This window comes from Drosophila nasuta, chromosome 3, assembly GCF_023558535.2.
Source record: "Drosophila nasuta strain 15112-1781.00 chromosome 3, ASM2355853v1, whole genome shotgun sequence".
NCBI classification, from domain to species: Eukaryota; Metazoa; Arthropoda; class Insecta; order Diptera; family Drosophilidae; genus Drosophila; species Drosophila nasuta.
Genome location: NC_083457.1, coordinates 37,406,926 through 37,428,662, shown reverse-complemented (window position 1 = coordinate 37,428,662; position 21,737 = coordinate 37,406,926). Strand labels below are relative to the sequence as shown.

General features: G+C 38.9%; 4 protein-coding genes across 6 annotated transcripts in view; 1 reads left to right on the top strand and 3 right to left on the bottom strand.

Annotated features, from left to right (window-relative positions):
- LOC132791864 (GTP-binding protein Rhes) overlaps window positions 1-7,554 on the bottom strand; it is a 45,613-nt gene extending 38,059 nt beyond the window's left edge. Inside the window, exons 1-2 of one of the 3 annotated variants that reach the window (XM_060800965.1) lie at window positions 7,453-7,554; window positions 1,728-2,113 (exon numbers count right to left, since the gene is read on the bottom strand). The gene's annotated coding sequence lies outside the window, so the exon portion shown is untranslated. Of the gene's footprint in view, window positions 1-1,727; window positions 2,191-7,452 lie in introns of those variants that run through there. The other 2 variants (XM_060800966.1, XM_060800964.1) reach the window with 2 other exon arrangements.
- A 4,505-nt stretch (window positions 7,555-12,059) lies between these two features.
- Window positions 12,060-12,648, bottom strand: LOC132793294 (larval cuticle protein 4). Its single transcript, XM_060803089.1, has 2 exons — window positions 12,539-12,648; window positions 12,060-12,461 (listed from the first exon to the last, which is right to left on the bottom strand). The coding sequence occupies exons 1-2, from the start codon at window positions 12,548-12,550 to the stop codon at window positions 12,087-12,089; spliced, it is 387 nt and encodes a 128-aa protein (XP_060659072.1). The 5' UTR covers window positions 12,551-12,648; the 3' UTR covers window positions 12,060-12,086.
- Window positions 12,649-14,355: 1,707 nt separating this feature from the next.
- On the bottom strand, window positions 14,356-15,012 carry LOC132788216 (pupal cuticle protein Edg-78E). The gene is made up of 2 exons (XM_060795549.1): window positions 14,948-15,012; window positions 14,356-14,877 (listed from the first exon to the last, which is right to left on the bottom strand). The coding sequence occupies exons 1-2, from the start codon at window positions 14,957-14,959 to the stop codon at window positions 14,356-14,358; spliced, it is 534 nt and encodes a 177-aa protein (XP_060651532.1). The 5' UTR covers window positions 14,960-15,012.
- Window positions 15,013-20,089: 5,077 nt separating this feature from the next.
- Window positions 20,090-20,808, top strand: LOC132791637 (pupal cuticle protein Edg-78E-like). The gene is made up of 2 exons (XM_060800646.1): window positions 20,090-20,195; window positions 20,269-20,808. Exons 1-2 carry the CDS (start codon window positions 20,187-20,189, stop codon window positions 20,641-20,643), a joined length of 384 nt encoding a protein of 127 aa, XP_060656629.1. The 5' UTR covers window positions 20,090-20,186; the 3' UTR covers window positions 20,644-20,808.
- Window positions 20,809-21,737: the final 929 nt, after the last annotated feature.

The window sequence follows — 21,737 nt, the reverse complement described above, 5'->3', positions numbered from 1 at the left end:
AAAAATCCAATGCTTCTGAATAAATAAATAGACGCAAAAAATTTACTTACATATTTTTACAATGTGATATGTAAGACAAAAAAATATATATAGAGCATTAATTAACGCACTTCTTGGAAAGCATAGAGCTGCACTCAATTAGTATCATTTAGACTGATGAGCGCCTAATTCATTTATGCATTATTTATGAATGAAAGAAAGCACAAAAAGGAACAAAAGAAACAAATTACAGCTATCTGGTTTAAATCAAATTAGGCATGTGATAATGAGAATGACAAATTGACAACGATTTGGACTAGCTTAGAGTTTCGCTCGTTTCTTTTACAGGGTATGCCGAGCAGCAACAGCTGCAAAAAGCAGCCAAAACGCCACAACACAACGCACCCCAAAACTCGTTTCAGCAAACATTTTGAGAATTGTTCAAAAAAGATTTTAGAGAGCACAAAAAAAGAAAAGGCAACTCACACCAAGCATTTATAACATAGTCGTATATTTTGTTGGGAGGCAGAAGGCTAGCAAGAACTCGAAGCTCTGTCAAAATCGCTAAAAGATGTGTGAAAGGCGGTGAAAAGGCGTCAACGTTGGCGTCGGCGTCGGCGACGGCGGAAACAAAGGATTGTGCTGGCGTTAAAGGTTAAGCTACGTATAAAATTACTTTGAGCCAACGCACAGCTGCTGTTCAGTTCCAGCTCTGTGCTCCTTCTGGTCTGGTGTTCTACTTTTTGTTTTGATTTCTGGCAGTCCTTATAATTCGGATTTGATGGTGGTGGGTCACCGGGAGTGCTTCCTGCCTGGCATTTGTGATTTGTGGTGCTGCTGAATCCAGTTGGGCCAAAAGACATCAAAGCACACTTTCTCTTTTGCCGCTCACACTCAATTAGCAGACAGACATGCAAAATGCTCGCTAATTTATTAATGGCTAATGTCAAATTTCGTGCTGCCTTCAAATGACATTGAAAAATTAACTAGGATGCGAGTAGCTCGGCTCTATGAGTGAGTGTGCCAAAGAGAGTTTATATACATATATACAGAAGCGAGTGTGTGAATTTGGTGCTGCTTAATGGGCTATGGAACTTTCTGGGGGAGTGTGGAGGCAAACAATTTAGATAAGCAAAAACGTACAACTCATATTCATGCTAAAGTTTTTTCTTCTTCCTGGGGGCTGTCTTTGAAATTCTTTGGCTAATTTTTCATTTCATACTTTAAAGACAAACTTAATCAGTTGAAATTTCACGTTCACAACGAGCTGGCCGAACAAGCAAGGCTCTTCAAGTGCCTCGATTAAAGCTGGAACTATAAAAGTAAAATGTAAGAAGACAAAAGCCAAAAGAGTGCTGAGCGTAGCACTCAAGACTTGGCCCATAAAAAATTGAGTGTTTAAGTGGGTAACCCAATCCTTAGTGCCTGCTGCTTGGTGCTGTATTTTATGGCCAAACCTGGATGCGGGCTGGTCACGACATCTTCTATCGACAACAACGAAAATAAATAAAAACGGCAGAAGAAAATAAAATGAAATAAAATTAAATATTTGGCCGAGGTTGAGAGTCAAAGGTGGCCAAACAAATCAAATAATAAATATAATAAAATAGTCCCAAATGACATTGCCACCGGGCCGAGTCAGTCAAGGGGAATAATGGCGGCTATCTGTCGATGACAGATATAGTATATTTATATATATACAGTATACTTCTAGCATTCCATTATGGGAATCACAAATTGCGGCTCACCTGAAAGCGACATCAACTAGATTGCCGATTTGTTGGCTGCCACCGTGCAATTATAATGTATTTCTTCTATTGCTCCCGACACTTTTTTTTGCACACTTGGTGTATTCTCGCTCACAGAAACATACACACACACAGATAAGCTCATACAATCGCAATCGCAATCACAATTTCACACACTCACACTCAGTACATTAACATTTAGACATGGCCATAAACAGGCTAAACACGCGGAGTCGTTGTCCTGTGGCCGGTAACGCGATTGTTTTGCTTTCACGTATTAGCGTAATATTCGAACAGATTCAGATTCGTCTTTCTTCCGCGTTTCGAGTTCCGTGTTCCGCTACTGGCGGGGAGTGTAACCTGCCCAGAAGCCGACGTACGCTTATCTGAAACATATTGCAGCCATTGTAAGGAAATTACTATGAAATTCAATTGAGGAACATTTCACGCCTGCGCACACACTTAACAGAGTAACAGAGAGCGAAATAGAGAGAGAGAGAAGTAGCGTATGTTAATTAACATAACATGACTGCAGTAACAGATGAAGCTACATCAATATTTACAGCCAAACTTGAAGTTGTTGTCACTGTTACGAGTACTCGCAATCGCATTCGTACTAAGACTCGCACACTCCCACACTCGCATTGTTATGTGTGTATGTAGGTTGACAAGAAGTTAAATAAACAAAAGCAAAAGTCAAGCTCCTACGAGTATCCCCACATTTAATGAAAAGTTGTGTCAGCAACAAGCGGCTCGCTCGCTTGCTCTCTCTTCATCATCTCCATAAAAATGACAACCAATCCACACACACACATGTTCAGAGACTCATATGTGAATACTCGTGTATGCAAAGCGAGTTAAAGTCTCTCGTATGTACACATAATTAAGAAATCCTTCTTTCTGTATCCCAAGACGATTCCTCAAATGTCCTTTGGCAACAGCAAAAGTAAGCTGTTGATTTTCAAATCATTTCTGTATGATTATCAAGTCATTTATTGACACGCTCAAGTCAAGTCAGACTCTTAATCTTTGCCCTCTCCCCGCACCCCTCACCATTGATTTGAACGTGGTCTTTGCGCCTGGACATGGACTTAGGCATCTAGATTGAGAGTGGAGGCTTTTTAATGAAATGCTAAGATGATGGCAATTAACAAAATGAAGCAGGCTCCGTAAATGTCTAATGGCTAAAACGTTCTAACGCTGTTGCTGTTAGCTGTTAGCTTTTGCTTTTGTTTTGTCTCCTCTATCTCCGGGTGGTCTTCAAATGCCGTGATGCTGTGTCTTTATTTTACTCTCACCAAAACGTCGATTTACTCGAGCACCGCAAATCCCAAGCCATGGTGTTGATAGCAATAGCTTTGACGTTGAAAGACGTTCTAAGTCGCTTTAGACTTTCGACTTCTCATCCCCCCCCAATTTTTAAACTTAATTTGGGAAGAAAAATACTGGAAACATGAGAAAATTCACTTTCAAATTTTATTTGCTCGAATATTTTTTTGTGGAAAAACAATCCAATTTAATAATGCTGTCAAACTTTTCTTACTTTATGAACTTTCCGAGAATGAATGAAGTTTACTCTATTATTAAGCTCAAATAAGTAGTTGAGAAGAAAAAGTGAACTAGAAATGTTTCTATATAATTATTAGTCATTTACGTATCTAAAGTTAATCAGAAAGAAAGCAAGAAACTCATTTATTTACCAGGATAATAAAATATAATACTATTGCTATTTTTCACCGAACTTTAATATTTCTATGTATTTAACAAAATTTTGAAACAACGATTAGTTATACTGTAGTCTATTGATTAAGCTATTTGGCATATCCATTAACTTAGCAAAGTTTTTATATAATTATTTACATATAGTTAATATACTAAGGAAATATAGTTAATAAGTATCTTTAGTCAGCCAGAAATAAATACCCCAACAACTATTATTATTTTCCCATAAAGTTTAATTTTTCTTTTTATTTAATAAGCTTTTAATCTAAAACTTGAAGTTCTACTATAATTGATTTAATTTATATTCCATTTAATCACCAAGTCCATTAACTTAAAATCATAGCTTTGCGTAGCTTTATAGTTAACTATTATTATATGATGGCAAATTTCTAATTACACCTGAGTCCTTAGCAAATGTCATGTTAATGCTCGACTTTATTATTAATTTTACTACAAATTTTAATTGCGACTTTATATAGCGCATACGCAGTGTGGGACAGACATGATATGACGACGCTTTATTATTTATTTTACTAGGGAATCGTAATTATTGCTAGGCCTAGAGACACTGAGATGATATTGCTTGGCTTTATTATTCATTTTATTGCAAAAAATGTGCGTAAAATTGTTTATTGCACTCTCTCTTTCTATCTCATACTTAACCCAAAATCTGTTTCGCTAATTAAAACTGTAATTAATATGACTGCAATTAATGTGTTGCCAGTACTCACATTCGCCGCATTCCGCATTTACAACCAGAAGTAGCAGCATGTGTGCTGCTGCTGTGCCTCTGACTCTTGCCACGCCTTGTGGCAGCATGAAAACACAGGAGGCACACATCTTTCAGCTGGCGCACACTTGGGTGCACATGCAAAGGCGATAGCCTAACTTGGCAGAGGGAATGCTTAGCGAAGGATAATCAGATTTAATATCAATAACCAATAACCACTGGAGCTGCTACCAGTCAATGGCATTCAATGATAAGGGGTGACAGTGAATGCTTCACATACAAACACACACATTCCAATACACACACACACTCCGTGTATATGTATTCTTAAGCGTATCAAATGGTTTGATGTGCATTGTTCGAGGATATAAAAGACGATGTGGAGGTAATGCAAAGAGTCAGTCAATGAACTGAATGCAGCTGGCAACTGTTTGTGGCTGCTGCTGTTGTTGTTCCTGCTGTGCCAAAGTGTTGAATGGCAGCCGATTTCGTCCCCCGCCCACCCACAGCGATACTATAGATACCATTACCTGCAGAGCATTCAACAATTGCCCAGGCACTCAAATGAACAAACGAATAAACGAACAAACAAACAACGGGCGACAGACAACAGGCGACAAGCGACAAAGCTCGACTTGATAGCTAACGCTTGACAATTGAAATGAAAGCCACAAAAGCAGCAGCAGTTTTCTGCTTTGCTAGATGCGGCTAACTGATTGGCTGACTAACGGATAGACTAAGTGGTAGACTAACTGAAAGATAGACTGTCTGACTCGTCCTTTAACTAACAGAGTAACCAACAGAATAAAAGCCTGTATTACTGATTGACAGACTGATGGACTGAGTGGTAGATTCTCTATTAACAGAGTAGATGGTTTATAGCCTGAATAACTGATTTACTCACTAACTGATAAACCGAGTGGTACTCTAACTGAATGATAGACTGAGTGGCTCGTCCTTTAACTAACAGAGTAACTAACTGGCTCTTTTTTAAGTCTGAAGAACTGATTGACTGGCTGATAGAGTAGTAACAGACTGGTAGATTAATTGAATTAAAGACTAACTCAATCGCTGGTTAGCTAACAGTTTACAGGCTTAAAGTCTGAATTACTGATTGCTGATTGACTTCTGCGAACTAAGTGCAACTGCAGCTGTTCATAATCCCGATTATATTCACATTTAAGCAGAGATCAAATTTTATACTCAAAGCCTGTAAAACGTTTTTTTAATCAAATTAAATGAAGATAATAACAAATATTCATAATCCCGAAACAATTTTGCATTAATTAAAAGCCAATAAAATTGAAAAGTGAAAATTATGAAGCGTAGAAAATGCGTTACTAGCGTTGCCAGCGTTGCGTTGGATCAGAGCAGGTAAAGTAAAGTTCACGTCCCACTTTTTGTTAATAACGCAGCGAGCAATATGCGTGGGTCGCATCAAGAGTAATGGAAACTAATGAAATAACAATTTGTTGTTGTTGTGGCTGTTGTTGTTGAGAGGCAGGCCAATAAGGGCCGGCACAATTTGTTTTAATTAAATGAAACCGCAACGAGCACTTGACTCGTTCGTTTAGCTGCTGCTGCTGATTCAGATGGATTGAAAGCTATCCAGATTTAATGGGCAAAACTGTATAGCAAAAGTGCGCATCGCAGAGCGACTTTCAGTCACATTTCAGCTTCAGCCTCAGTTTCGGTTCTGTCATCATCAACGTAATGACAACGACCGGACAGGGAATGGGCTGAACTGGTTGCCTGGACTATGTCGACTGTCGAATGTCGACTGTTGACTGTCATGGTGCGGGCGAAAAGCCTACAAGTGAAATGTGGCAGGCTTAGCGGCAAATCAAGCGTGAAGTCAACGTCAGCCAAGTCACGGCTCAACTTGCCCAAAAGACATCAAATATTTACATATGTATGTCGAAGTATGCACAGAATACATATGTATATGTATGTACAATATGTATGTATGTATACATACATTATGTATGCACAGGCCAACTGTTGGCATTGGTCGTTATCGATTAAAGTGGCTTAGTGGCTGGCCAATGGCCGATAGCAAAAGTTAAGTGCCCGGCGGTACAGTTTAAGGTCATTATTAGTTTGAGGGCTGACTTGAAGACCATTTCAAATATGTATGTAGATGTGTGAATATATATGTGAGTGTCGTCGTATACATACATATGTATGTGCGAGTGTCTCTCGGCAATAAAGTTGCAGCAGCAAAACTTGGCAGCCACTAAGCGTTTATACCCCCCAAACAAGGTTCGGGCCAATGTAAATATCACCGCCGGGCATTCCTTTAACTCGCCTCTCGCTCTCTCTTTCTGTGTGTGTGTGTTTGTGTGTGTGTCTCGGTGTGTGAACCACAACATGTGTCGCCGGGCGTGAACAAAAGTGCTACGAAAATCACATTACCAATATGCTAACACGGCTCGAACTTTTAGCATCAGCATCAGCATCATCGCCATCAACATTACCATCAGGACGAGGTTCTCGCACTCTCGTGACTGTGGCCTCGGGGCTTAATGCCTTAATGCGACTAAACTTGCTGTAAATCAGACTGCTTTTAACTAATTTGCCGTCACCTTCAACAAACCCAACGCAAGCCAGACTCAGGCACAGGTGAAAAGGACGCCCTCCGCTTAGCAAATCTGAAATCCAAGCAATCGACTTCAAGTGGCCTTAAGAACCGGACCAAATCGCTTCCACAGCCGTCACGAATTTTAATGGAAATTTCTTCTGCATTTTTTTTAATAAACGAGCCAGGCCACATACGTATATTACGTATACGTAGTATATGTATGGACGTGTGCAAATCCCGAGTGCGCCACTTTATCCTTATACAAAGTGTTCAACAGCAACAACAACAACAAGAGCAACAACAACGAGTGCGATAAATGCCCCGAAACTTATTTGAAGTAAGTAAAAAATATATGCACACGTATTCGCCCACATACGCGTACTCGAACATGCATACTTTATGTTCTTTGTGGCCTGGCGCAAAGCAGCTCGAGTTAACAAAAAAATAACAAAAAAAATAAACGGAGAAAGAAAAGCGCGCCAATATATCGCAGTGCGGATATAATGCAATTTGTGTGTGAACTTTTTAATGTAGTTTCACACACGCACACACACAAGAGAGCGTACACAAATAAAGTACACATACACACACACACACACATAGACAGAGAGAACGCGAGAGTTATGGCGAGTAGAGAGTCAAGCAGATAGCCAAACAGGACGCGAGCTTATCAAACATTAATATTTACGTACGACAACAGCAAACAAACGAAACAGGACGTCTTTCCGTAGTTGTTAATGTCAGAGGAGCTCGGCAACACTGGCCCCGCACCAACAACAACGACCACGACCTTCAACGCACAACAAACGGATGCAAACTGAAGTCATCAGCACGGACAGCAGCGGCATGTTGCCGCTTAACAGGCGCTCTGTTAACTCTTAACATAGCTCTGTTAGCGTACGCGCGTGCTGTTAATGGGCTGCTGTTGCTGCGGAAGTAATCTGCATGCAGTGAAAGTTTTAAATGAAACTAAATAAGTTTATATGCGAAAAGTATACGTGTGTGTGTGAGTGCCATTTTGTGTACATCAAATGGGTAAATGCGCCGGCTATAACAAAGCCAAACAAAAGTGCACATACTCCACGCACTTTTACTACTTACTTTACTTACTTTTATGCCAAGCACACTCAAGTTGCACTCGCATGCCGAGGTAATCAGCTGAAGCACTTTCCGAAAAAAAAGTGACGATAGTGACTGCAGTCGGAATTAACTGGGAAATAAGCATAATTTAATGCGGAGGGAAAAGGAAACGTTCAGCGAGCCGGAAACGCCTTCGAACTGAGCATTATTGAATTCCATCATCGCATGTCAAATGCATATTTCACCATCATATTTATGAGTACCAACGCACTGGTCACAGGTTGTTAACGGCCAGGAGACTTGAGGCCAAGTCACGATGTGCATGGCTAAGCGGCATCTTCACATGGCCAAGTTATTATGGCCACATTCGCACATTCGCACTTTTCGGCAGTCTCTCTGTGTGTGTGTGTGTGTGTGTGTCATGACTCTACGAGGTTCGCTCGAGAGGTGGGGAAGAGCTCGGTTTTTTTAATGGATGGAAGCTCTGTCCATTGCTGCTGGCTCTTGGCTATTGATTTTTACTTTAAAATAAATTGGTTTCGTTTGTCTGCGCTTTTCTCTACGCTGCTCCCTGCGCTCGCTCCTCTACCAGCTGGCAGCTGGCAAATGGTCCCTCCGCCAACGTTGCTTGCTAGCCAAAAACTTTTCTATAGCAATTATTGTTTGAGATTATTTTTCATTTCGTCGCCGTCCGTCGTCTATTGACTGTCATCGCCATCGCCATTGGCAGACACTATTGTTATTAATACGGCCAGCGCATTTCCGTGCAGACTGCGGACTCAAAGCGATTGCATCCCAAAATTGAAAACTAAAATGCTGAATAGCTGTTTGTTGCTGCGAAGTGTTCACTATTCACAGCATTTGCCGTACTTTAAATGGAATCCTAGACCGCCTGTTTCCCCCGCCCACATTCAACTACTTTCTCCACTGCGACATCCACTTTTAGCTTAATTGAAATGCTTGTTGTTTTCGTTTTTTTTTCTACTTTTTTGGACTAACATATTTTGCTGCCTACTTTCGAGTAGTGTTGTTGTCATTTTCGACCATTCGTTCGCATATTTTTCCGGCTACGTGACACATACCGTAACCGTGTACCTCCGACACCCAACACCGCCCAGAAAAAAACACTCGATTCTCCTAAACTCCCACCGCTGACTGGCACTTCGTAACCGAACCCAAACCTTGAGCCGGAATTCGGGAAGAGTAACAAAACAAAGCCATTTTTTCGTTGGTTTTCTTTTTTTTTTGGTTGTTGTTTAATATGAACATTTGGGACTCCTCTGTATGTATGTTGGCAAATATAAATGTTGCCCACTTGAGTGTGAGAGAGAAGAGTCAGAGACCCTGTTTGCATTAGAGCTGTCACAAGGGGTTATTTCTGCAATTTCAACTCAACATCCCAACCCACTCAACCTCCCTTTATCTCCAGCAACAGGAACAGAAACAGAAACAGCTTTAGCTCTCTGCCTGTTTTTGTTGTGTTGTCCAGAAAAAAGGTAGGCAAAATGAATGTGCCATAGTCGGTTAAACTGTGCACAAATAAGAACAGAAGTGACAATTGGTATAGTTTCTTTCTAACTAATTTTTTGTTGCCTGCTGCCATAACATTAAATTTGCTGTTTATAGGCTTTATTGCTCTCCAAATGAAATGCCAATAAAAACATACACAGAGAGAGAAAAATGGCAATTCGAGTCAGTAATTTTTCGATTTTCATTGCCCAAGAACTATTTGAACTATTGAGTCGAACTTGAAGTCTATGAATAAATAACTTTCAAGTTAATCTAATGAAAATCTCAATTGAATTCAAGGCATTTTTCGCCAGAGAGCGAATATGAGTTTCCAAGAATTGATAGCACAAAAACTTTGCTGCAAGTACCAAGAAAATCAAAAGTTTGGCTTGAATTTTTCTGTATGTGAAAGAGGATATTTGAAAATCAATTGATCAACTAAAGTTTAATATTAAATTATGTGCTCTTAAAGACAACTCAATCAATTGGACTGTCAAAGTTTATATTGAGCAACTCTTAAAACGGTCAGTTAATATTTGTAAAACAAACAATTGAGCGCACACATTTAAAATTCTTGCTCGCAGTTCTGATTAAAAAAACAGACTACATCATTTGTAAAAGGTTTTTTTTTTTGCTCGAAACGGAATGTTAGAGAATAGACATTGTTTTGACAACTGTTTCATGTTTTTGTACAAATAAGAGAAAAGAACGGAGAGCAAACGCGTTGCTGTTTATATATTTGAAAATGTATAAACATCCTTCTCAGCAACATGCAGACCAGATACCTCCGCAACAGCAACAACAACAACAACACACGGTAATAAACAGCAAACCCAGCATAGCAAATTAGGGGGTCGAGTCGACAAGTCGAGAAGGGAGAACGCCAGAGAGATAGAGAGAGAGAGAACGTACACCCACCGAGCAGCGATGAGTAAATAGGGACCGCATTTCCACAAAGCGTTTATCAAGTTTGAAATAAAATGTTAAATACAAGTTTTTGATTACACAGCAGGCTTTGTTTTGCCAGGTAGTCAAATGACAAGGACCCAGCATCACAGCAACGGCATCGGCAACAGCATCCCGGCAGCGAGTACACGCAGGACGAGTAAGTCGTTTTAAAGAGGACCTCTGTTTATATTTAATTTCGTTTTTCAGGCGATTTGCATAAGTGTTGACAATAGAGCGCGCAATATTTATGCAGGAATCAGGCAGATTTATGCATAAATCATCTACACAAATACTGCATATATAAATATACATATTTATTGTTGAATATTTCATGTGTGGGTTGCCTCGCTCAATTGAAATTGAGCTTGAGCTTGAGTCCTCACACACACACACACTAGCATACTAATATACTTGCGTGTGTGAGTGTGCGTGTAGGTGCTCGTATGTACTTAATTTCATCATGTGCCTTAATCTTTTTAATTAACTACTCATATCCGCCACAGAGCATGTCTAATTGATATGAGTTTGTTTCACGTTCGCACCGCTTCAATGGCTGCCTCCAGCTCCAATAATTGTCTGCGTGTCGGTGTGTGTCTCTGTGCGTGTGTGTGAGAATTTGCGTGTGTGGTAGCCAGTCGTTATGTTCTTAATGAATTTCAATTTGCTTAGGTTCCAAGTAAATCCCACGTTTCACTCACCGTATATGCATCGAGTGTTGGTATTGTTAACAACGATTTCTGGCTTTAACCTAATTGTACATGGTACGCGTAGGCAGCGGCCCTAAGGTCATGAGGAGCATTGGCGGTAAGGCAACTTTATGGTCGACTTAAGTAACCCAAGTCTGTAATATCAGCGGCATTGATGTCAGCCGCAGGGCGAGACTGACCTTAAATATTATTACTGCCAGGATTGGAGGGGAATTTTACTTATTGAAAGTGGCATTTTGCCTTAACAGAAATAGGCAAATAATATTTTATTTGGCAAATACAAATATCAAAGATGATAACTGTTAGCTTCTTTTTTTGTTGTAGTTTATGTCATGGACCATTACTGAAAAGATTCAGTCTATAAATGATTATAAGCGTTTTACAGCATTTTAATTCACGTGTAAGCAGTTCACATTTAGCAAGCAGTGCAATGCCAACAACTGATATGCACTGCTTACAATGACATCAAGTTAAGCTTATCAATTCACTCAGCCAATTTGTGCTTATTTGAGCGCATATTTAGAATAGCAGTATATTGATTTACATTTATGTTAACCTCTACCCCCTTCTACATAATAACATGACATTCTTGCATAAGTGAGTTTAATAACAACTACAGTAATGTGCATTTGTGTGCTGCCCTTAGATTAGGCTTACCGCAAAACCTAATTAGCTGTTACCGCAAAGTGGAATGTAATAGCAGCGTTAGCCATATCTCTATAATGCAGCAAATTTAACACAATGCCTCCATTGTAAGTTGTTGCCAGCCGGAGCTTAACTCAGTACTCAACATTGAGACAGACAAGGCAAGGCTTTATCAATGGCACTCTGTTGGTGTCTTAGTCGCTTCTCGACCGTTAATAACACACTAATTAAGTTTTGCACAATTCGCATGGAATTGGCGTGAAATCAACTCCAATTAGCACGATTAAATCGAAACAATTTATTGGCAAGACGAGTCACTTCTTGTGTAGAGACTCTCTCGCTTACGAGATGTGTGACAATTTGTATGTAAACATGAAATGAATTAATTATTTTATACACTAAATAAAGCCTACGACTAATGAGCAACAATGATTAGCTTAAAGCTGAGTCTTGCGCACCTCACGATCAGCCAACTCCTCAGGTGTGGGATGCTCCTCAATGTAACGGATGCTCCTCAGAATGGCCTCTGGGATTGGGGGAGGAGTGGGCAGAGCATCGGACTGAGGATGATAGCCGGTGGCGTCGGCAGTGTAAGTGAGAGCGAAGGGAATGCCCTCAGGGGAAATGTAACCGAAGGTGCCATGGGCATAGTTGCCGCCTTGTCCCTCCTCGGAGAAGTGGGAGCCATCGCTTAGCGCATATTGGAAGCCATATCCATTCTCATCCGATGCGGAAACGAACTTCTCAATGACAGCATCGGATCCTAGGGGAGGAGCAGCGAGGACGCAAGCCAAAAGAGGTGCAATCAGGAGCTGTGACCAAAAGCAAAAGTCCAATTCAGTGTTAATCCAATGGTTGTCGATATGATGTTTTTGTAAGGCAAACTTACCAGCTTGAACATGTTGATGGTGATTGGTAATGTTGTCTTTGGCTGTTGACTTCAATGTGTGATCAGTCTGGCGACTCCCTACATTATTTATAGCAATCGAAAGTCCACAAGTCTCTATCTCTCTCCCCTTGATATTGACAATAAACACCACACACAACACAGTATGCAAATTGGCCATGCGACTGAGTAACCTAGATATGCGGCCTATTTGGCAACACGACTCCAAGAGCAGTGATAGCGTAGCAGAGAGCCGAGAGGTAACTATGCGATACACTCACCTGCAATTTAAAGTTGAAAAATGCTTTAAGCTACTCACTAAAATGTTATTTATATTCAAATATATATTTTAATATTTAACTTAACATATTTCAGTTATACAAAAGAAAGTCAATTTAAAATACAAGTCTGAATTCAAGAATTTATTAATTTTATTTACCAATTTTTTATGTTCCCTATAAGAAAATAGTTTAAAATTTTATTTATTGTAACATCCATTGTTGTCATATTTATAATTTTGTATATTCGGTTAAGTTTAAAAAAAAAATATTAAAAAATAATGAATACAATATATTTTACAATTTATAACATGTATTTAAAATTTCTGAAAGAGGTATAGATTGACAACTTAAATTCCGAACTAAAAATAATTAAAATATAGTATCTCTCTAATATAAAAATAGAGAGTTTGCAAAAGTGATGCTATAGCGAATTAACCCAGATGCTCTCCCGTAACCAAAATAGGTTATGAGCCAATCTTGATCATAAAAAATGTTGCTTCAAACACTGCAAAACATGTAAATAACAACAACATCGATAGCAGCAACAAACAATAAGTTAATTAAATCAAAAAATACAGACAAAAATTAAAGCCGTTGCAAGTTCAATATTGCAACACGTGTCTGCGTATCGGAAACGAGTCAATCAAGTCAAATGAAGCTACAAATATTGCTAATTTGCATACAGCAACCGCAAACATCAACATCAACAGCAAAAGCAAGAGCGACAACAACAACAACAGCATTGAGAGTCGAGACAGCGATAGCAAACAATGACAATGACAGCATTAACGAATTTATTAATTTTTAATTTAATTTGCCCAATAAAGAAATGCAGATTTACGTAGAAGCATCTACTTACTATGGCACTTCTATCAAGAGTGCGGGAGAGAGAGACACGCGATTTATGGCAAAGAGACAGCTGCGCGTTCAGACTTTGCCAATTTGGTCGAGTGGGAGTCAAATGGAGGAGACTGAAGGACCATGGCCATATGGAAGTTGAGTCTGGAATGATGCGAGGAGACTGGTAAAAGCAACGCCATTTGTACATAGTATAAACAACAATATTAAATTGTATTTTTTTTGCTTTTATTACATTATTATTATCTCTGGCAATAAATGTCAACGTCAGCGAGCCGACAAAGGACCAAAGGACACAGCGCCCAGGAGCAGACACGTGCATGTGTATGTACAATGTTGATGTGTATTCGAGTGTGTGTCTCTCTATGTGTGTGTGTGTCAAGGCATGTGGCATTGAGTAGGAGTGTTGGCATCCATCAGTTTCAGCTGAAGCTTCAGCCCATCTTCTGCTGCTGTTGTTGCTGACGATTGTTTGCTGATGTTTGTTGCGTTGGTCATGCAAAGGAACACACACGGGACACACAGAGGCACTCGAACATGAGGGAACACAAGATGATGGAGATGTGAGTGAGAGAGCGAAGACTTAAACTACAAGTTGGACATGCAACATGTTTGCTCAGACCACACACACTCCCTCAAAGAGGATGAGTGTAATGCGAGGCAAACTTGCTGTCGACTAATTTAAATCTTGCGCTCATATGGCAGACCAGAGGGAGCCGCTGGCGCTGAAGCGGGCACCTGCAGATACTGGTCGCCATGCTGGTGGTGACCACCATGAGCAGCATGAGCAGAATGCTCATGAGCGGCATGGTAATGAGCCTCCTCTTGCTCCTCCTCGGGATGATTGCGATTCCATTCGAGAGACTTGAGAATCGCCTCGGGAATGGGATGCGGCGTGGGCAGATGTTCACCCTGCGGTTGGAAGCCATTCTCATCGGCGGTGTATGTCAATTGAATCAGTTGACCCTCTGGTGCATAATACTGCGAAGAGCCGCTGGCATAATATCCACCCACACCCTGCTCCTGCTGTGCAATGCCATTGCTTGTCTCGAACTGATACTTGTAGCTGTTGTCGTCCTGCTTCAGTTCATTCTCGTAGCTGCGTATCTCGGCATGAGCATCGGCTGAATCTGAGGGCACAGGCTGTGCCACAGCCAGGCTGCACATGAGGCAGGCAGCAGTTGCAAGTACGGCGACGAGTTGCTGTCCAAGGAATTGCAAATAGCAGTAAGAGTTTCAGTTCAGTTCAACAAAAGTGATTCATCCTACTTACGAATTGAGACATTTTTGCCTTGCTTGGGTTGTGCGTGAGATTTGGTTATTGGATTTGTGGTGTTGCTAAACCCCTAAGAGCTAAGCTGTGTTTGATGTCTGACGTTGCCTCGACCCGAGTTTTATATACTATCTCCAAAATGATGTACTGTGACGACCCCCCCATTCAAATGAAAGTAAGAAAACTATCATTAAGCTGAAGAAGATGATGATGATGATGATGATGGGTTACGCTGACATATAGCCAACAACATACACAGTTGCCACGAGCTAAAAACGGTTGCAACCCAATTATCACAGCTCAGCTTTTAGCTAATCAACAATAATTTCCATTGCGATTTAGCAGTAATGAATGGATTCGCTTTCTCACTCTGCTGCTGCCAGCAGCAAACGAAAATGAAATTAAATCCAAAACCAAAACCGAAACCGAAAATTCGAATAGCCAAAAGCCAAAGCTAAAACCGTACGCAACACTTTGACCCGAGAGGGGGGAAGGGAACATACGATATACCCATCTCAACTCATCTCATCTCTCTCGATTGGGTAAATCGCTTCGGGGTTCAAGAGAGACGCCACAGGTACAAGCTCTGCGCATCGTTGTGCCCATTAAAGTAATTAAGTGTTGGTGTTAATTCATTAATTACGGTCGGGGCATCTGTCTATCCATCTAACCATGCAACTCTTGAACTACCCGTTTACCAAAAAATTAAATCCCAGCACATTCCAAATGTTAAATGAGCTAAACTCTCGACGATATCATCGGCTGCTCAAGTTACTCCAGTTTTGATCATATCTATAATAGTCAGTTCATAAATAACTTTTTTATTTGCCCAACTTTTTGTATGCATTTATAATGTGAGCACATCTCACATATATCAATATGCATATTGAGCATATTTGCTATTTTCGGTCTATGCAAATTGTGGCTAATAACAATTCGAGCTTCGTCAGCCATAACATGTTCCCCCAACCCATATGTTTACTATTTGGTTTTGTTTGTAACTCTTTCTGAAATATCAAATAACAGTTTTTACGGCTCGTTGCCTCCATTTAAATGCGAGTATCATATGTAAATATTATGACTTGGTAATTCGATAAGTAAATTATGAAACCAATTGATCCTATTTGATATCAATTGCATCTCCTTTTCCTCGAGCACTTTTAAATAAATGTTCACAAGTTCATATCATGCCACTTAACAACCTGTTATACAAATTAGAAAGTGAAATATATCGAGCAGACTCGCATGCATTCATCATATATGTACGTAACATAAGATACTACGATTTGATATTGATTAGTTCACAGTTTTTTATTGATTCGGCCATGAAACGAATCAATTAATATTACAATCTTTTATTTGACTAGTCAAAAGACACCAGCTTATTTATTTAAGTTGATTGTCTTAGCCGCTGTCTCTACTTTCAACAGGAGCGGTTCAGTCAAAATTCAGTAAAAACAAAACCAACTGGTTATCTCGATGGCGATGCTTTTGCGCTGTCGAGATACAATGGAGGGCAATACAGTAGGAGATTATAAACAAACGTTTGCATAATTTTGATGTTATAAATAACTTTGAAAACAAGATAGAAAATAAATACCGAAAAGTAAATACTCTTGAAGAGAAAAGACAATATTTATGAGAAGAAAATTAAGCCTAACTGAATCTAAAATAGTTTTAATCATATAGCAAAAATTTTAATGAACAAATTTAAAGAAATATCTAAGCTTTAGCGGATTAAATAAAGATGAATACCCTTAGTAGCATATAATCCTTATGTTGCCTTTTACTATTTAATGTCAAGCGATCCCCTCTTAGGGTATGAAATAAACTAATTTCAAATAGTAAACAGCAACAGGAACAAGTTAGAGTTTTCAAAAGAAAAGACAAATAAGAAAGGTGCGACAAATGACAATTAAACTCGAACTTTTTTGGGGCTTGTCTAGCAAACTGAAGGTCAACGGTAGAATGCCTTTATTGCTATTGTTGTTGTACGATTTGAAAGTAGTTGACATTGTGTGCGTGTGTGTGTGTGTGTGAATGAAGCTTGTGCAGCTACCATACAATAATAAGCCCACGCACTAATCTCATTCCCCCTGCTGTGAAAGCCAAAGCAGTCGACCTCACCGTTAAAGTTACATCAATGGACTGCTTGCAGACTTTTTGGTTGAGACTGCTTGATGACCGATTAGCGTTGCATGGTGACGACAACGCAGTGGAGGGGGGAGTTGAATAAATGGACTACACGCAAAGCCGATCGCATATTTAATTAATTGGTTTTTAATACATGCAACAAAACTGACTAAATGTGGATCAGAGCAAATCACTTTAAATTCAAATATTCAAATGATCGAGTAGTAATTCCCAACCAAAAAAATGAGACGCATGCAGAGGCATGAATTGAAAGTAGCAAATTCCCAGTGTGCGAGAGACCATTAAATAAAACACAAAACTGATATGATTGCAGCTTCACATGAGCACATGTAGTTTGCCTGACCTTGGGCCGGACTTGTCGCAGCCGCAGCAACAATATTTAGGTCAATTATAGTACGATGTATACGAGTGCGTTTTTCGCCAGCATCGAATGTGTAGCAAGTACTGGTTGTCAAGGGAGCTTAATGCGGCCCAAAGATAGATTGATGCCTTAATGGACGCACCAACGGGCAATGCACCAAAAGGCTGCCCAGGTCCAGCTCCAGCTCCAGCTTCAGTTTTAGCTCCAGCGGAAGGCACTTAGGCAAGAAAGTACCTGAGAATCGTAACAAGTTTTTCTTTCATTTAAAGTCAACGAAGCGCAGGCAACGACGCTCAACGCAATTCCAATTCGGAGCGAACAGCCGGTTCCGACAAAAGGCAATGAAAACAAAGCACAAAAAAAAAACGAGAGACGATGAAGATTATGTGGAAGGCAAACCCAGCTGGAATACGGTCAGTTAGCCTGTCGGTCTTGAAACTGCGAATACCTCTCGCCCATGTACCACGAATATTTATAAAAAGCATTCACAAATCTTATAAATGGCACAGCATGTTGCTGGTGCTTATTTTTTTGTTGCTTTGCCTTTACCGGTTCATTCGCGTTAGCGATGCAACACTGTGTGTTTCACGCCAAGAGGCGTTTTGTCCAAGAAATAACTGAACAAGGCTCAGCACAATTGATTTTATCTGATGTAGTATTTCATTCATGAATACGATAACAAATTGCAATTAAATAGCCATTTACAAATGATTTGGCCCAGTTTACAGTCATTAATATTGCGCACAAAAACGACAGCAAATTGAATTATTTGTTTTATTCGGTTATGAGTGGGGGAAATAATGAGCTGATTTTATTTAAACAGCAATGGTCAAGGTTGTAAATATGAGAGGGAATAAAATATATTGTCTCACATTTAGTGCAGGCAATAAATTAACTTAATAAAGGATACTTTCTGGTTCAGGTACTAACGTGTAAATTATAGTTTAATAAGACTTCGTGACACTTCGTGAGTGTCCAGTCGTGACACGCGCAAGCTGCTCCCATCACTAGTATCCTTATCAGACAACAAGTCAAAGACAAAGCTGCCCAGCTCATTTCATGTTATTTTTGGCCAGTCAGAAGCCGACACACGCTGTGGCAAGGTCGTTCATCTGCCTCGAAGTTGATAAAAAAAAAGAGCACATGTTATACGGCATGAACTTTTGGCTTTTGTGACTGGCTTTCTGATCTTTATACCCTGCATGCTTGTAATGCTTAAAGATGGGTGTATAGATAGTTGTACTAAAAGATTTAATGATGTTTAAAGTAGAGTATTTGAATAATAGCTCAACTTTACGGGGCAACTGCACATGGCACATACTGCAAATAAGTGTGCCGTTGATCTTTAATCGACTTTTTCAGTTTCTTCAGTCATTTATCATCGACATTTGCACATGATTTATAATTTATTTTTGGGTATTTTCTGTTGCTTGATATTGATTTAATACATGCAGATACGAATATAATGAATACTAAGGAAGTAGAAAGAGCTAAAATCAAAAGTCGTAACTCCACTATTTCATATAAGGCTGTCAACTCATATTTGGAAGGTGCTAATGAATAATTACTCAAATTGTATTTCTCATACATAGATATGGTGGCATCTACCACCATGTGTTGGCAAAAAAAAATTAAACTGAACTCAAACTGGAAAACCGGCGTCGAAAAAAATTGGCAAAAATTAAGGCAAGGGCAAGGCGGCAACCAATTTATTGGCTCATTTTCGCACGATGGGACAAAATATTATAAAATAAATTAAAGCATATGATAATCTAATTAATATAAGAATTGCTTATTCATGAAATGAAAGAATATTTCTCGATCTTATATAGAAATGTGTATAGTATTAAAGTTCTGAAAATTACTTTAGAACACTAGTATTTAATTTGTTATAAACATTTATATAGTGCGGTAAGAAATTCTATAATTATTATATATATGATATCATCACTTAAGGCAAATATATACTTATTACCTTGTTCCATATTTTTTTCAATTTATAAATTTTATTAAACAACAAAAATTACTGAAATAATATTAAAAACAAAACTTAATTGCTTCCTGTTGTCTTTCAATACAGTTTTCTTATGATTCGTTTATTTTTTCAAATGTTCAAAGTTATTCAAATCAATGCTATTGAATGCTTTTTTTTTTATTAAAATAAAATAAAATTATTTATTTCATATTCTATGACAAAAAACATATATAATATACATTATTCATATTTTCTTGGTTATTTGTTGACTTTTGGGTAATTTTTTGATTATTAAATTTAAATGAATTAAAAAAGTCAATGATTTCACTTTTATAGATATGTTCTTTAAACTCCTAGGCTTATTCAATGACATCTCTTGTATATATTTTTTTAACATTAACGGCGCACTCTAATTCCCACTGCACAAAGGCTTTTAGCACCAGCCGACAGAGCAGACAGATGAATTTATTTACATACTTACGATGTACGATGTAGGTCTGCATGTGTGTAACGGTATGTGTGCATATCTGTGAATGGGCCGACAATGACGGTGCCGATATGGAAGTCTTTCGAACGCAGTTCAGGTTCAATGCTAAAAACCATAAAAGTTGTCGTTGTCGCTGACGTTGTTGTATATTGGTTGTGGTAATTGGCAAGCTGACTATAAATGCCCTGGCACTTCATCTCAACAGCATTCATTCTCGCATCGACTTCAAAGAGACAAGAAGTACACACACCAAAACCACACCATGAAATTCGTGAGTATTCAACATAAAATCGCAAAGCAAAAAGAACTTGATTTTAATCTCAATTCATTCTCGATTAACATAGTTCATCTTGACCGTTGCACTTTTGGCCGTTGCCCAGGCGAGACCCGATTCCTTCGATGCGGCAGCCGAGACACGTGACTTCAAGTCCGATGTCAACGAGGATGGCAGCTATAGCTATCAGTTCCAGACCTCCAATGGCATCGCACAGCAGGAGCAAGGTGTTGGTGGCCAATACGCCAGCGGTTCATCAGCCTACTACGCACCCGATGGCCAGTTGGTGCAGTTGACTTACACTGCTGATGCTGACGGTTACCATCCATCGGGTGCCCATTTGCCCACTCCACCACCAATCCCAGCAGCTATCCTGCGCTCCCTGGAATATATTCGCACACATCCCCATCAGGAGGAGCAGCGTTTGGCCCGTAGACACTTTTAAGTAGCCACGCTCATTCCAGTCACAAAAGATCATCAGTTTTTCTTTGTTAATTAATGCATTTTGCAAGCATCAATGCTAACTGCAAAATGTCTTCATATCTACCGGCTAATTTTTAAGCTGCCTGCAAATAAAAAAAAACACATTCCATTAATACTCGTTTTCTTTCTTTAACTTAATCAAAATTAATTTGTTACGGCAAATTAAATATTAATAATAAAAACACATTGAAATTAAGTTTTGCAAGATATGTTATAATCGTAAATATTTAGCATTCATTTTGCCAATTATCTGCAATTGTTAATTTTATAAAAAATAATTATAAGTTGAAGAGCATTCTCTGCTCCGATTACAACTCAAAATATGTTTAACAACGCAGAAATTTAATCGACTTTTAGATAACTCACAGAAGCACTGCTTGCACATCAAGTATACGCATAGTATAACATTTTTCATATTACACAATCAACTTTTTCTTTCTTTTCTTGTGATTTTTTTATGCACCACAAATTTGTAGCAAATATTTCACATTCAAGTACAGCCAATTTTAGTTTTCTTATTCGTTTTATTATAACCCGAGCAACGTCTCATATTTCCTTAAAGAATTTACTTAGAAGGGAAACTGATTTTACAATTTAAAGTTAAGTTTAAATAACATGTTATATAACATGTTTATGTTAAGGTATCAATATTAGGATAAAATCCATCACACAAAAAAATACACGAAGTGTTATTTACGGCCTCTCTCCCCATGCATATGATTAATAATATTTGAACTTGTAGTTCTCAACAAATAAACATATTAAATTACTAATGCAAAGAAATTTTAGTATTGCAAATTAGTGAAAACAATTAGCACACACAAATCAAAGACTGCCGAAAATGGTAGAAGACAATTTGCGGTGTGGTGATGCTGTGATTGGATGCTGAGATAATATCATGTTGCTGGATTACAGCACGAAACCACTGACAGACATCAATCGCGAGTTAATGAATAAATGTGTGGAATAGTCACATACGTGCTTTGTATTTGGCAAAATGTGTAGCGGATATGGTCGAACATTCTTAAGTGAATCTGTCCAAGTTTATGATGCTTA